Raw genomic sequence first — 16,161 nt, 5'->3', positions numbered from 1 at the left:
CAAAGATAAATCTCCACTAACGTGCATATATACAATATTTGGGTCAATTTTGAAATCTAAAATCATTTAGATAGTTTAAAAGGGAGCAAGGAGACTGATTAAGTGGGCAGACAAATCGTTTTTGGGTAGAGGATACCAGCACCAGACTGTTAGCTGTCTACCACTACTGACCGGACAAGTTACTTTTTAATAGAAATATAAAAAACCTTTCAAAGCCAGTTTGTCAACAACCAATCCAACCAATTAGCAGGCTGAACATTCCTGTCTAAGCCCAGATACTAATTTCAACTGACAACTCTTTACACATGTCACTGGATAAATTATTTTGCCTCTGTGTTTAGGGTTTCTGACTGTAAAGCTGGAATTTAGTGATTCATTGGTAATCCTTCTACCACCCAGAAATTATAAATTCTCTCCATTAATATTCTCAATCGTTATACTCAGCTGGTACATTGAAATCAGTATTATATTCAAATGGACTAGTGAGTTACCCTAGTGATTTTATTTTACATCAGAAAGGTTCAAGTTTCTGTTCTTACTTACTGTCTAACAAAAACCAAACGGGGAGATTCTAAGACACTTTACCTGCGTGACTAATAACAAGATCTGCTTTCTGAAGGTCTTCTTTCAATGAATCCTTGTACCTGTAAACATCCAGAGTAAATGACTCAGTACTGAATGGTTCAGGTACCACCTTTCCTCTACCTATTTGTAGGACAAGTCGGTTGTAACCAAGGCTTTTGATTATCTGAAACGGGAAAAAAAGAAAAAGCGGGCCTTTAAACAGGTTACTGCAAAAACAGCAATAACGGCAACGACCCCCACCTTCCCCAAATAGGTGTTCACATCGAAGCACGGGCTGCCAAATAAACGAACTGGGGCCGCTTTCTATTTTTCTAAGGGCCCCTTTTTCCTCGTCTGGGCCACGACGTGGTTCCTCACTGGCCCTAAAGAAGCTAAACGCCTCGGCTCACCACGTCATGAAAGAGATGGCCTTGCAAGAACTAGATCAGGCTGACTCTGAAAAAGGCGTCGCAAACTGAGGGGAGACCAAGTAACAGCTTCGTCGCGGCCCGCGGCTGGGGACTGCGCGAACCACAAGCCCGGAGGAGAGGGCGCGCTCGGGGGATACCGCACCCCGCGGGCGCCTGCGGTGGAAGGAAGGCGCAGCGGCCTCGGCCCGAGCGCGGCGGGGCAGGGCGAGGGCGGCGCACCGAGCCGGAGCCGCCGGAGCGCGTTGACGGCGCGGCCCGAGGACAAGCCCGGGCCCGGGAGGCGCGTGGGCGCGCCGGCTCGGAGAGGCGGAGCTGCTGGGAGGAGGGGCGAAGCCGGAAGACAGAGAAGCGGAGGCGGAGAATTGGAGGGGAAAAGCCAGGAGAAAGGAGGAGCCCGAGAAAGGACGGGGAGGAGCGGCCCGAAAAGGCGGCAGGAAACGGGAACAGGAGGCGGAGGACCCTGAGGAGCGAGAGGAGGGCCCAGTCAGGCGCGGGGAGGAGCCGGCCGAGGGGCGGCAGCACCCCAGAGCGAACCGCGGGGGTATTCTTCCCGAGCACCGCGGTCAAGCAAGGTTACCGAGCTTAGCAGTCAGGCTGGCAGCAGCGAGTGAGGAGCACCGCGCGGCGAGCCCAGCCGCCGTCCGCCCGCCCGCCTCCGTCACTCACTTGCAGACTGTCGTGCGCCGATACACACGCAATGAGGTCGTCAAAGCTGGTGGTCCCTACAGTAACAAACACGCTCTTCATCTCGCGGGTTCCGCAACCCCGAATCGCAAGGGCCGGATGTGACGTGGCAAAGGCCACGGGGGCTGCCGCTGCCGCGCTCGGGCGGGAGGCGGAAGTTGGCCATTGCCGCCAGAGGGCAGCGGGAACCTGGCCTGTGTCGCCAGGGGAGGGAAGGGAGCCGAAGGCGGCTCTTAGCCTACGCGCCGAGCACTGTTGTAAGCCCTTCAAGTGTAGGAGCTCATGGGACCCTCACAGTAAGGAAGTGGGGAGTAGACAAATTTAATTCAATTCTTTCAAAAATGGTATTTAAAAAAATAGTCATGAAGTCTCACACCCTAAGTGTTGTGTTTGCATCCTTGCTTGGGTACCACAGATCTTTTAATGATATAGAAGTTTGGGATTCTTTATTGGCCACCGTATTTTGCCAAAATGCATTTGAGCGATGGTTTTACTTCGAATTTGTTGAGGACATCTGGAAAAAAAAAAAGTGCCTTTTAAAAATCGCTCATTAACCCGGGTTCTTCCAACTGTGGTTCTTAAGAAGTCACAGCCCTACAAAGTCTCTTGGAAGCTGTGGAAAAACATTATCTCCATTAGCAAGCATTGTGTGTAAAACAGGCGTTAAGGCCTAAGGTGTAGTCTACAACATTGAACCCATCCATTGAACCATTTTAAATGTAAATCTACAGTAAATTTAAATTCTAATGAACTGTAAAAGTATACATTAGCATGACTAAATACCACAGATAAGTTATACTTAGGCAGTTAAGTAAACAATTGGTGATTTCTCAAGACTCCCCTTCTTTTTCCTGCCACCACTATTAAGATCCTTCCCTGCTTTATCTTATTCTAATGTTTTCTGTTTCCTACTTAAAATCTAAGTTTAGCTAATATTTATGCTTTGCCCTGCCTGGTTACATAGAGAAGGGAAACTATGAGAATAAATTCTTTTAAACATGAAAAGGGTTGGAAGCAAATTAGGCCTAGAACATAGGCTAAAAAAAAAAACTATTAAGCCTATTTTTAAAGGGACTGTTTCTTTAAATCTTGCAGCTTGAATAATTGTCTTTTTGAGGAGTGGTATGCTGCTACCCCTTTCTTGATACCAAATTTCATGAATTAATGAAACTGCAGTTTCGTAATAACAATAAATGTAGAAAGGTCATGGTTAAATAATAAAATATATAAGCATAATATTTTGTGCATAGTAAGAGGAACAAAGTATGAATATTTATTGGAATATAAAAACAAAAAAAATTTCAAAGTATTCTGTAATTCAGAAAGACCTCTTGTTGTGTCTGTAAGATATAAATAGAAGGACTACTGTTCTGATTAGTTAATACAGAGAATAAGCACACATATAAACTGAATATTCTTAAATTCCCAGAAATTAAGACAATTGAATTTCTAATGAAACAGAATCCCTAAAACCAAATTCCCTTACCGAGTTTATGATTAATCTCTCCAAAACTTTATTCTCTTGCTTGTCTCCTCTGACTTCAAACCCTTTCTTGTCCCCTCTGACCTCAATCCTGTGCTAACTGAACACTAATCAACCAGTAAGAGAACTAAGATTGCTGTTATTGTGTATATCATCATTAAGGTATAAAACTCAGGTTGTTTTTCGAGGGCAAGATGAGCTCACAGACTCCCTAGCCATGGACTAGCTGGCCAGAGAATCCTAAACCAGAGACATCTTGACTCTTGAAGCCATGATTAAGAAATGTTAGAAGACAATGATGAATTCCAGTTCCTTTGTTCTTGCCCTTTAAAACATCCCTAACTCAAAGACAGACGTGGAGTGGATCTGAGACTTGTATCCCACTCCTTTGCTTGGAGCCCTGCAAATAAACCCTTGCTTTGCTGCAAACACCTGCTGTCAGAGTTTGGCTTTCTGTACCATGGCTCTTACTTTGTTACATTAATACTTTAACTATACTCAAGACTTTAATAAAACATCTTCTATTAATTGATCCAGAAACATTTTAAGAACCCAAGATTACATAGCTAATATAAAATTTGGGCAATTAAGTCTTTTCTCTGTTTTGTCAGTGTTAAGTATAACACAAGCATGCATTTTATTTTACTTTTGTGTGTTTTTCCTAAACTTATACAGGCTTACTGATCAAATTAACTATAATTACTCCTAAAAATGCTTACAATTATGAAAAATGTACATTCCTTTTCAACTACATTAAATCAGTGTTCTGAGAAGCTTTATTTCAGCGAGCCTGAAGATAATTTCCAAGCTCTTTATGCAACTTTTTAAAAATTGTGGACTGACATTAAATTGAGTAATTAATGGATAATTGTTGCACAGCTAGAAATGTTCTAAGTAAAATAGAATATGGAAACATTGGTTTAAACTAAGCATAATTCTAAGTTTATGTATTTTTACTTCTTATTTGAAATGCTATAGAGAAGCTATATCTTGGAGTAGCATAATGAATTTGTTCATTTTTGCCACTTTAGGAAGTTATAAATAAGGATTTTGTGAGGCTATAGAAAGTTTTGTCATGTGTATTCTTAACTCTGCTAGTCTGTTAGAAAAACTTGTATATGCCAGACAGTTCTCAATTATATCCACACTGCACTTTTCTCTTTAAAATAGAAATTAGTCACTTTAGTTAAAAGTTATAATTAGTATGAGTGGCTGAGACTCTTTAAGGAGTAACAGTGACAGAGAATTACAATATTATATGTGCTTTGCTTTTCAAGGAAAAATAATAGCTTTTTTTCCCTAAAGCGGATTTTTTTTGTTTACAGAAACATTTATATTCTTAAAAATTATTGAGAACCTCAAAGAGCTTTTGTTTATGTGGATTATAATGTTAGTTATAACTTTATATTTACCGTATTAGAGACTAAAAATGAGAAAATTTGAAAATAGTTGATTCATTGGAAAGTAGCAATGATGAGCATGTTGTATGTTAACCTAGATGAACTTTTTTTATGACGATAACTACATTTTTCATAAAAAAATTTCCTGAAAAGAATAGCATTATTTCACATTTTTGCAAATCTCTTTACTATCCGGGCTTAAAGAAGAAAGCTGGATTCTTGTATCTGCTTCTGCATTTAATCCATTGCATTATCACACATCACAGAGCCTCTAGAAAACTCCACTGTGTACTCATGAGAGGATGAGAGTCAAAAAACACATAACATCTTAATATTATTATAAAAATCATTTGACCTCACAGACCCTATAAAAGAACATGAGAGAGTATAAAGAAGAAGACAAAACTTGGAAAGTGAATTTTATTTGCCTTGGTTTATAATACTTGAGTCTGAAAAGAATCTGTGAAATATATTAAAATGTTTAAAGAATTCCCTCAGTTTAGATGGTCTTGCTTCCTTTATTTAGTAATTAATGCTTCTACCTACAATATGAAAGATTATTCTTTACCTTATGTGTAATCTGCCTAAATAGAAGAGATTCTGTGTCTTATAAGAATAATTTTCTATCATTTATCATTTCTATGTCCTTGATTATTTAAGAGGAAAACATCCATAGAACATGACTCTTCACTTACAATAGTGTTACATTGTATTTTTTCAATTGCTTTATTTGTATCGTGATTAAATAGGTAGGGAAGCATTGTTTCTCAATCACTCATAATCCTATCTAAGTGTACAAATCTCTGACAACTCAATTTTGTCTTTCCAAAATCAGTTTCTAAATTTAGAACAATTGAAATAAAGTTTTCAGGCTATATTATGTAACTAAAACTAAAGCTTTTATACATAAAACCACCAAGATTTCTCAGAGGGCCTCTGGAATCACAAAGATTTGCTCTGTCACCTTATAAAAGAGATACTGGAAATAACTAGGTTTGTTTAATGTGTTACTATAGTAAAGTTGCATAGGAAAAGTCAGATCAGAAGGGACATTCAGCCTTTCCTAAATTGAGGTTGTTTTAGTGAAATATTAGTATAAACATTTCAGAAATTGCATGCTTTATAGGAAGTCCCTGGCAATTGGTCAGTGCCCTTCCTGACAAATGTGCCCTCAATAATACTGGTTTACCTTCAAGGATAACCCTCATCAAAACTCTTATGAAATACTTATATACTGTACTCCAATGCAGAATTTCATTCTTCTCTATTATGATAGAATTGGCAATAGTATTAAATTAACTGCAGACATTAAATCTCTTAATGTTCTTGTTTTACTCCAAAGCTTATCTGAAGATTCTACTATAGGCTAGAATTTGTATCATCAGCAAAGAATAACAATCTCAGAGCCTCATGGAAAAAGATCGTACCAGGCACTTCACATAATTTCAAAGAATAGGCTTCTGAGCTGACATCATTTGATAACTTTCAGACCACACCAGGAGACTGAGGAAAGATTTCCAGGACTCTTTGTAATCCAATGAAAGGCTCAGACCCCTATAGAGCCAGATAACCAAGAAAAAAGTGCTAGACAATGCCTATGCTTCTGTAAGACACCCAGTAATCTTTTTTTTTTTTTTGCCCTTTCAAAATCTTTCACAATTTTTCATGACATATGAAACCCATGTTTTCTGATACGCACTTTAGAAGAAATATCGTACATACCTGCCCAGATAAAATAAACATAGAGCTATTTATTGCTGAGAATCTAAAGGAAATATGGAAAATAAAGTAGCATTAGTAATCCTTTTGATAAAGATGTTTTCATATAGGTTTTATACAACTGAGGATATATTTTATTTTTAAATAATTCAGAAGGAGATGGTGATAATGCATGCCATAATAATTTATTCATATTCTTTCCTATTTTTTTGTTTCTGCTCTTGCTATTTCTTCCAACTCCCCATCAATATGGTTAGCTAATCCTTCAAGATTCAGCAAAGATGAAATTTCCTCCAGGAAGCCTTTCTCTGACCCTTGTAAGGTATGTCCATTATGTACAAATACTGCTCTTTGCCTACCTCTGTCATAATTCTTGATGTTTAAATTATCTATATACTTTCTTCTTCCTCTGGACTGTAAAATCCTAAAAGGGTAGAGACCATGTCTGTCATCTATGAATTCTCAGCATTTGGTGCTATTCCTAGAACCTGCTGGTGGGCAGTGTTGCAGGTGGTAAAAGAATTTACTAGAGACAAAGAGAAGTTTAGGAGACAAAGAAAAAGTTTAATAGATATGCTGCTATAGGCAACAATGGGCTACACAGACAAGAGGTGCCTGTGTGAGCACTGAGGGTCAGTTGCTGAGGGTTTTTATAGGGAAGGGGCTGTGGACACAAAAGGATAGGGGAACAGATTTTTGATTGGCTATAAGTGAAGTAAGGGGCTTTGGTGTATGGCAACATAGTGGGATTTACAACTCCGATAAGATGGAGATAAAGGGTTAAGGCAGACCCTGTTGATGTGGAAGTTTTTTATTGTGTGTTTAGACATTACCCAGGGCAGTTAATTTTGCTAGGGCAAACACATGTCAGGAAAGGATGTACTTTATCTTCTGAAGAGTAGCAGATGGATGCCTGAGGGCTGGAAGTTTGGGGGTCACAGGGCCTTGGCAGGCACCAGTTGGCCCCACAGAACCTAGAAGATACTCAATAAATGTTTATTGAAATTGAAAGAGTTAAATTATTAGGTACAATGCTAGGCGCTATGTGGACTACAAAGATAAATAAAACAGTGCCTTTTCTATCTCAACAATAGATGGTTTTGTTCATAAGCTGATCAAAGGTTTGTGGACTTTTTTATGAATTCCTTTTTATTAATCTTCTTGAAAATCTTCATTTTATAAAAGCATCAGAGCAAAATAATTATTGTTTATAAATGACAAGACTTAAAATGGCATGATTAAAGATTTGATTACAATGCAATTGACAAGCAACTTGGATATTTCTGTGACGTACAACATTTTAAGATAATAATTAGAATTACGACTGATACCAGGACATGTCAGATTTTTAGGAATTCCATACAGAATTTGGAATATTTTAATGACCTTTATCTCTACAATATAACATAAGGTTCACCTCCAATCACTTGACAATGTTTTTCAAGTAATTTAACATACCAAATAAGCCTAATTAGTTCAACATTCCTCTCTGAGATGTCTCAGGGTTCTTTTGAAGCAAGCATCCTAGAGTTAACTGGAGGTTAAGAACTTTAGTTAAAATTTGATATTTGGGAAGTGTTAAAAATATCAAAAAGGTTTTAAAACACATGCGGTCACTATGAAACAATACTTACTCAACCAAAGTGACAATGGTTTCAAAAACAGATACAAATCACTTAGAGGCACAGAAACTCACACAATATGTTATGAAAAGTAGCACTCTAAGGAACTCTCTTAACACAGAGAATCAAAACCCAGTCTTGTATCAGCTTACTTTTAAGAACAGAATATACTTATTCATTTAAATTAAATCTAAGTTTAGTCAAACCTGACTATACACAAGACTCTTTTCTCAGGGTTCCTTCCCCATTAAACCTTCCATCACTTTCTGTATCCATATGATTTTATCCCTTAATTCTCCCATTTAGAAACAACCAACTCTAGGTAACAAAATGCAAGTTCATCCTTTATACCTTCTTTTGCTAAAAACTTGCACCCTTCATTATTTGTAGTAGCTTTAATTATGTATCTAAATTAAAAACCTTAACTCTTAAAATCCTTAATTTTCAGTGAAAACTAGGAAATAAGCAATTATGAACTATCTTTCACATTAGCATTCTGTAATTGGCAAACATAAATACCAACAATAATTTCTAAAATCATGTGCTTTCTAATAGGAAATCTCTTAGGGTGGCACCAAACATATTTATCAGTAGTCCCAAATACCTTTAGTTTTTCTGTAAAGGGAAGTCAATGTTCAGTACTTATGTTTTAATATCTTATTTATTTGGGAATGACCTAATTATTTAACAAACTCCCATCATTTAACTCAATTTAGCATAATTCTAAAATTTCAAGTTACCAAATATCTAGAGATCATGTTCAAGTAGACATTCCTAAAACATAATTAATTCTAAAGAGTTTACCCAAAAGCTCTCATCTCATTTGTATTTAATTTACTTTTGTCAGCTGAAATAAAATCACACAACATGAGAATTATGGGTTAAATTTTATTTGGGCAAAATGAGGACTATAGCCTGGGAGACAGCATCCCAGAAAGCTCTGAGAAACTGTTCCAAAGAGGCAGGGAGAAAACTCAGTATTATATTTGATTTCAGTGAAGGGGGATACCTGTAGTCAAGCACATGTTTAGACAGAGGCTTGCTGCTAGTCACAAGGAGCAGGTGTCACCGTTAATGATTTTAGTGCTTTTCTAAATATGAGGAAATGCAAGAATTGGGGTCATAAAATCTTCTCCTGAAAATATATAACTATCTGAAGACCTGTTCAGCCAGTTTTCCCAGAGCACAGAGTGCCTCATTCCTGACCTCCTTCCTGAACTCCTTTCAGGGTGTGTTGGAAGTCAGTGGCTGCAGCAGCTCATGATTTAATCCAAGCAGCATTAGATGGCAAGTGCCAACGTGATACAATCCTTGTAGAGGCAGATGGCAAGTGCCAATTTTTAGTTAGCACTTATAAGAATTTTTATCATACCAAATTATTTTTTGTTGTTGACAAATACGCAACAGATATAACAAGATCTTATTTGACTTCTATTAAACCTAGGTACAGTAAAACTAGTATACTTAATGTTGATGACTCTAAAGACATGTCTATATTAATTATATCAACGAACCTAAAGTAACCTTAATACCAGGTATTAACTTAATATTGAATATTTCCCAGTTCATGTGAACCTGAAAGTCAATTTGGCCAGCTTTTATTTTAGAAATATTTAATTTATAAATGCTTCTAAGTCAATTAAATAGAGCTCTTTGATAAATTTATATTTTCTAGAGATAGAGATATCTCATACATAAAAACAGACAAAACTAGAGATCTCATAGCTTCACTTCAAAACTTGGTTATGAATTAGGTATTACAATAAAAAGTTACTAGTTATAAATAACAGTTGGAATAAATTGAATTTGCTTGCTCCAATCACTAAGGCTTACTATTTATGAAAAAGACTTTTAAGATTTGTATTAGTCCTTGATAAAGACGATAAAGATTTGTATTAGTCCTTGATAAAGTCTGAGGAAGCCTTGCCAGCAGTTTGAGTTTAAATGCCAAAAATTTTCCTTGGTTTCAGGTTGTACTTTATTGAGCTAATTAGGCTGTCAGGTCATTGTTTGCTGTATTTACATTTCTGATTTGTAGACATTTGTAAAACAAAGATAGTTGCTTTTAGTTCTTCAAAGAACTAGACGGACACCCAAGTCCAACTTTATCTTCTTTAATTTGCTTTTCTATATCAGTGAGAAGATTTCTAAATAGTTTTATGTTCTAGAACTTTATGGTTTAATTTTATCATGCCTTCAAAAGCTTGTATAAGGCATTCAACAAGGGCCCTCTTCCTGAGTTTACAAGTTAAATCCAAAGCAAATCTCTATTATTATTTATATTAGCCTCTGAATATTAGTTTTCAGTTTTACTTTATATTGCATGGCTCAGGTAACCCTATTGGTTTTCATTAGTATGTTTAATTAATATTTCCTGAGGGGCAGATTTATGTGTCCTGTCTTATAATACCAAGCAGGGGAAGCATTCCTCAGTGAAACATGTTTATCCCATAGTATAATTAAGCAAAAGACATGTAATCATCTTGTATAAAGCCTACTTAAATATACCAATTTTTTTAAACTTATCTCAGTTCATATCTTTAATTTTAGTTTTTGTTTTAACACAGATTAGATTTTTTGGCACCTCTCCGAGGTAACATCTTAACCCAGTTAAAATGCCTGTCTATAGAAGATTCCTAAGAAGTGATTCTGATGAAATCTGATGCTGGGAAGGCTGGGGCATGGGGTGGAATATTCTAGCTTCCCAGGCTTTTCAGCACCCTTTTAATTTCTCAGTGACAGTTGGGTGTTTGCCACATCTTCAGCATAGGACCCACTTTGTACTATGTGGCTGATTTGTTCAAATTTAATTTTAGTTTTTATTAGACTCAATCAACAAATCTTATTTTTAGGAGTCCTAGAAGCTGTTCCTTCTTTTATCCCCTGTCCATTTTATCTAATTTTATATAGAAGTCTCTAGGATCCCCAAAGAGGAGTTGGAACCAAGGGACTCAGGCCCATGTCAATCTTTAAATTTGATTAATTGGTCTGTTACCTCAATTGTTGGTCAAGTATCTCAGTGTAATTTTTTTCAGCCCTGTATACATGTATTTGAAACTGGGGTACATAGAGCAGACTTGCTTGGACTTTAATGTTAGGGACCAGTAGGAAGTCCCTTTGCCCTATTTAACCTTATGTAGTGTAGTAGCAAAATCTTGTATTTTAATCCAAAACTGTCTGTTTTATTTGGCCCATTTTAAATAACCATCTAAAAATTTTGTATCCATTTAGGATAAGTGCCTTATTTTTTACCTTGTTAAGAAAAGAAAAAATCTTTAGACTTTCTCTATAGTTTTTTTCCGGTTACACAACATAATAAACAATTAATTATTCTAATATTTTTATTAGCATTTGTAAGACCCATTGAGGGGAAAGCAAGAACACAAAAAGGTTTCCCAAACTGGTTTTTCTTGTTGTTTTAAACTAAAGGAGTTCTCAGGTTAACCATTAGATATATATTTTTCCACCTTTAAATTTAGCAGATTTTTATAGGCTCCAATAAAACAGCTGTTTATAATGAGAGTGCTCTAAAATTTTACCAATTTCGAAGTTCCTCCAATTTAAAGGATCCATCATCTGGCCATCAATGATATATATATTAAACCAATAAGATGAAGAGGCTTCCCCACAAAAGAGTGAGGAGACGGAGTCACCTAAATAAGATTTAAAAGTTTACTCCCCCCAGAAAGCAAAGGCCTTCATAGTACAGGCTGATGCAATGAAGATTAAGATGGCATAAAACCTGAGAAATTTACCTGAGATTGGTACAATCAGACAAAGGATTGCTCAGAATTCCAAACTGTTTGCTTGTCTGACAAATGTACACCATATTTGCGCGCGCACACACACACACACACACACACACACACACACACACACACACACACACGCCCAGAGAAAGATCAGGTAGAATATTTACATTTCCAAGGCACAGGAAGAGAAATACAAGTTCTCCCTAGAAGGGCTTTTGTTTCTGTAAGGTCAGAATTCTGAAAGTATGTTTTTATCAGGCTGGCTTTTTTAAACTTAACTGCATACACAATAAATGAGCCCCAACTTAGTTATTTCCAGGGCGAAATTTCCTTTAATTCCCAGTTAAGTAAATACTTACAAGTTTTGTTTTGGACGTACATAAACCTGGCTGGGTTATTAGGTGGAGGCTGGCAACCTGTCGTTCCTTTTTATTTTGAAAGCTTTATTCCCCATTTTAAGGTCCGCAGAATAAAGTCACTAGTGATGATTGTGTGGTGGGCCAATGTGTTGCCTGAGATCTCAGTTCCTAGGTTTTTACCCAGAGTCAACTCAGCTCCCTCTTATGTGTCTTGGGTTCTCCCTTTGGTGGTATAAGACCACCATGGGTGCTCAAGTCGCAGAATGGCCAGTTCTTATTCACATCCATGGCAGAGAAAATTTTAATTAAAATGACTGGGTTTCCCTGTGGGGAAAGTGGCATGGCATGAGGTCTTCACCTCCACCACTCCTGAAAGTTTGTTAGTCACCTGAGAAAGCCATTGCTGGCCAGGAGGAGAGTCCCATCTTCATAGCCCGTAGGCTGTTATAAGAATTCTGCTTCATTTTGACAACTCTATTAAGGTAGTCAGTTCAAGGAAAAATGACAGGCCAGTTTTCCCCCTAATTACCCAGTCCAACTCTACTCAGTGTTCTCTTAACTGAGCAAAATATTCCCAGTCTCTCAACTGAGGATAAAACCACTCAGTGTCTAAACTGTGCAAAATCTTCCCAGTGGCATTCACTAAGGATAACCCAGGTACCTCTTCTTGAAACTAACTTTCAAGGATAACCTACTCCTCCAGAGAAGAGTTGAACACCGCCAAATAAAACTTAGGATCATCAACCAATAACAGGAAATCCTAGAACCAAGAGAGACTCACCCAAATTCATCTGGACTCTCCGAGGAGTCGGATGGGACCAAGAGGCCTCTGCTGGTACCAGGCCTCTGGATATAAGTCAAGGAAACAGAACACAGAAATAAATTTAAATATTATGAACAACAGTTTAGAGGTGGGTAAGAAATTAGAATTCTCTGACACTTTCTGAGTATGTTTAAACTATTGAAATTAAGTCCCAGAGAAGATGTTTAGCATTGCAATGCAGAGAAATTTTTTCACATGTAAGCTGGGAAGAGGACATTTGCTGCAGCACTGCATGAAATAGAAAAGAACAAACAAAAAGTATAGGAAGCAATCTAAATGTCCATAACTATGTGAGTAAAGTAACAGAACCATTTACACTTCTCTATGGGCTTCAAGGCAAAATGGAAAAAAATTTAATTCTAGAGGTAGCTGCTGATCAGGAGATAACAAAGTTGTGTCCATGATTAATTAAAATCCCCTAAAGTCAGTATCCTGGTATGAATGCTGGTCATAATGATGGGTAACTTGAATAGCTGTTAGGGTTAAAGGAGATGAAACAAAGTACAACTTCTTAAAACACTTCCTTACGTATCACTTCCTTCCCTCCAGATCACCTGTCTCAAGGGCAACACCTGAGCTTCTGCCCAAGCCCAACTCCCCTCTTCGGGAACCAGCCAATGGATGTCGCCAACACCCAGGTCTTTTGGCACAGGGGCGGGATTTCATCTCCTCTGACTTCTTCATCACACAGAAGGGTGAGGCCACAGTAGCAGGGAGTGTGAACACCATTTCTCCTGGCCTGGAAGCCCAGTGTCCAAATAGGAGGCTGCTCTGTGTCCTCCAGAGAGGGAGAGGGATGGAACCCCATCCCATCCTGCCACTTATCCGACAGGTGACTTAGGCTGGTCAGCCTGACTTGGGCATCTGTGATGTGGGACTCATGACACCTTCGTCACAGAGCTGTTCTGAGCGGTGAATGAGAAAGCTTGCCCAGAGTATATGGTGTGTGGTGGGACTTCAAGGGCCCTTTAAATGCTGGGACACAGCAGTAAGGGCTGGCTGAGCCTCAGGGCTAAGACAGGCACTGTGAAAAGTCATTCCTCGCTGTTTCTCCTAGTGAGAAGATAGATATCTTTATGAAGGAAGCAGACATCTCTTTGATATGCCTTGGGTTCAAAGTTTCAAAGACAGAGGGAGCTCTGGTTTCTTGGGTGTCTCAGAAGCTCACAAGAGCTGCTCCACATCATACCTGAGGGCTGATCCTAATCCAGTTCCCCTCGCTGGGAAGACAGGCTTGCCTTTGCCTCACCTGGTGAGCTTGGTGCGAGATGGCACCAGGGCAGCAAGGTGTGGTGCTTGCCTAACTGCTGCTCCTGGGCTGCCTCCTTCATAAAGATATCTATCTTTTTTACTGTAATAAATACCTTATAATACACGCTCTTTCAATTATACAAAATAATAAAATTGCAAAGAAATTTAAACATTCTCAGCATGCAGGAAACCTACAGGAAAGCCACTCGATTCTTAGAACAGGAACATCCAGAGGCACAGGAAGGGAGATAAGATGTTAGGGGAGCCCCTTTCAGTCTGGCAGGACACAGGTCCCCAAATTCCAAACCACATTAATTATTATCAGTATTTAAATCTCTGCTTAGTTAACTAGGAAAAAAACGTGTTACCTGACCGTGTTTCATTTTGCTTTACCCTGATTGAAAGTAGGGCTGAAGGTCTTATCATCTGAAAGGCAGTAGCATACACTCGTTAGATGAAGGGCTCAGGAGCCACAAGCCTGTGTTCAAATCTAAGCCTTACCGCTTGCTAACCCTGCGTTCGCTGAGCCTCAGTTCCCTTATGTTTAAAGTCTCATAGGTTGTGGTGAGGATGAAGCAAGTAAGTATAGGTCTAGCACTTACAACAGTGTCAGGCACTAAGGAAATCAGCAATAAATGTGAATCATTCTTATCGTGCCAAAATTGACCATTAGTGTTTCTACTGCCATTTTTATTATTGTATGGGCTTATAATGACCTTCATAATATGATGTTTGTCAAAAACCAGCAGTTTACAAGGCTGTATCTAGGATATCATCTCATAACTATTCTTTAAATCTGCACAGTTATATTTGCATAGTAAAATTTCTGAAAATAAATATTCAAATGATAACAATGTTTATCTATGAGTAATAGACTTTTAAGGGTTTCTAATGTTTTTTTCCTTTCCTGCTTTATCCATTTTTATTTATATCAAAAGTGTCTTGATTTTGGATGTGAAAAAAAATAAGAATAAATAAATACTCCTAGCCCTTTCCATAGGAAAGTGGCTCAGCATCAGAATGAGGAACATCCCTAAACTGGGAATTAGGTAGTAAGGTGATCACAGAAGGAATTCATGAATCTACCACATGACATGACAGTCCCAGCTGGGCAGCTTCAGAGACACTGCAACACCTAGAGGAAGGGCAGGGAGGTCTCTCAAATAAACCCTACATTCCACAGTCCAAAGATGTCTCCACTTCCCAGAATTTTTGTGAAGGTCATGAGATGAAAATAGTTTCACAACATGCTTCTTCCTGTTCTCTCCCAAATAAAGCCCCTTGAACGGAAACTAGGCTCATAGGATTAACCACACGGTTAGCCAAGCCCAATTTGCAACTTCTCCCTCAGGAGGAAAAGTGAAGAGTGACTAATTCATACATCCAACATTCTGGCTCTTCAGGGGCTTCCCAAGGAACTGGTTTGTGTCTCACCTGACGGGAAGCACTGACGGGGAACCAGTATACTCTGGATGCCTGGAGACCATTGAGAACAAATGAGGGATCTGTAGCCTATTGTCTGACCAGAGAACCCGCAGTACCAGGGTCCGACACCAGAGGGAGCAAGAGATTACAAATTCAGAAAAAAAAAAAGAAAAAAAAAAACCCCAACAAATCTCTCAAATTGGGAAATTATATGAAAAGTCCCAACCAAGAATACTTTATCTGACAAAACTTTCTTTCAAAAATGAAGAAATAAAGACCTTCCCAGATAAACAAAAGCTAAGGGAGTTCATCAAAATTAAACCTACCTTTAAAGAAATGCTAAAGAGAGTCCTTCAAGTTGAAACAAAAGGGTATGAGACAGCACCATATGTATTCAGTGAAACCGTATTTCAAATTTTGAATTTTGATCTTTCCCCAGGCTAGTGATAGGCAATACGACACTCTCTTGTGATGCTGGACAGCGGAAGCGAGCCATAGCGCCCAGTCAGCCACGTGATCGTGGGGTAAACAACTGATACCTTTCCAACCTTTCTGTACCCATAAGCCATTTTGCTTTTCATTTTCAGTACAGTATTCAATAAATTACATGAGATACTCAACATCTAATATAAGTGCTCTGAGTTTATT

The 16,161-nt window shown here is 38.2% G+C and overlaps 1 protein-coding gene and 1 long non-coding RNA gene across 2 annotated transcripts in view; one reads left to right on the top strand and one right to left on the bottom strand.

Annotated features, from left to right (window-relative positions):
* ALG13 (ALG13 UDP-N-acetylglucosaminyltransferase subunit) overlaps positions 1–1,779 on the bottom strand; it is a 61,343-nt gene extending 59,564 nt beyond the window's left edge. Inside the window, 2 exon segments of the mRNA XM_032475822.1 lie at positions 586–748; positions 1,662–1,779. Coding sequence (XP_032331713.1) covers positions 586–748; positions 1,662–1,742 — 244 coding nt within the window. The 5' untranslated portion in view covers positions 1,743–1,779.
* Positions 1,780–1,862: 83 nt separating this feature from the next.
* On the top strand, positions 1,863–16,126 carry LOC116662039. Its single transcript, XR_004318018.1, has 4 exons — positions 1,863–1,936; positions 6,539–6,603; positions 13,387–13,532; positions 15,953–16,126. It is a non-coding gene; the product is annotated as an uncharacterized LOC116662039 (long non-coding RNA).
* The last annotated feature ends 35 nt before the right edge of the window (positions 16,127–16,161 follow it).

The sequence above is a fragment of the Camelus ferus genome, chromosome X (assembly GCF_009834535.1).
Source record: "Camelus ferus isolate YT-003-E chromosome X, BCGSAC_Cfer_1.0, whole genome shotgun sequence".
Taxonomy (NCBI): Eukaryota; Metazoa; Chordata; class Mammalia; order Artiodactyla; family Camelidae; genus Camelus; species Camelus ferus.
The sequence above is the reverse complement of the archived record's forward strand: the minus strand, read 5'-3'. Positions and strand labels throughout refer to the sequence as shown.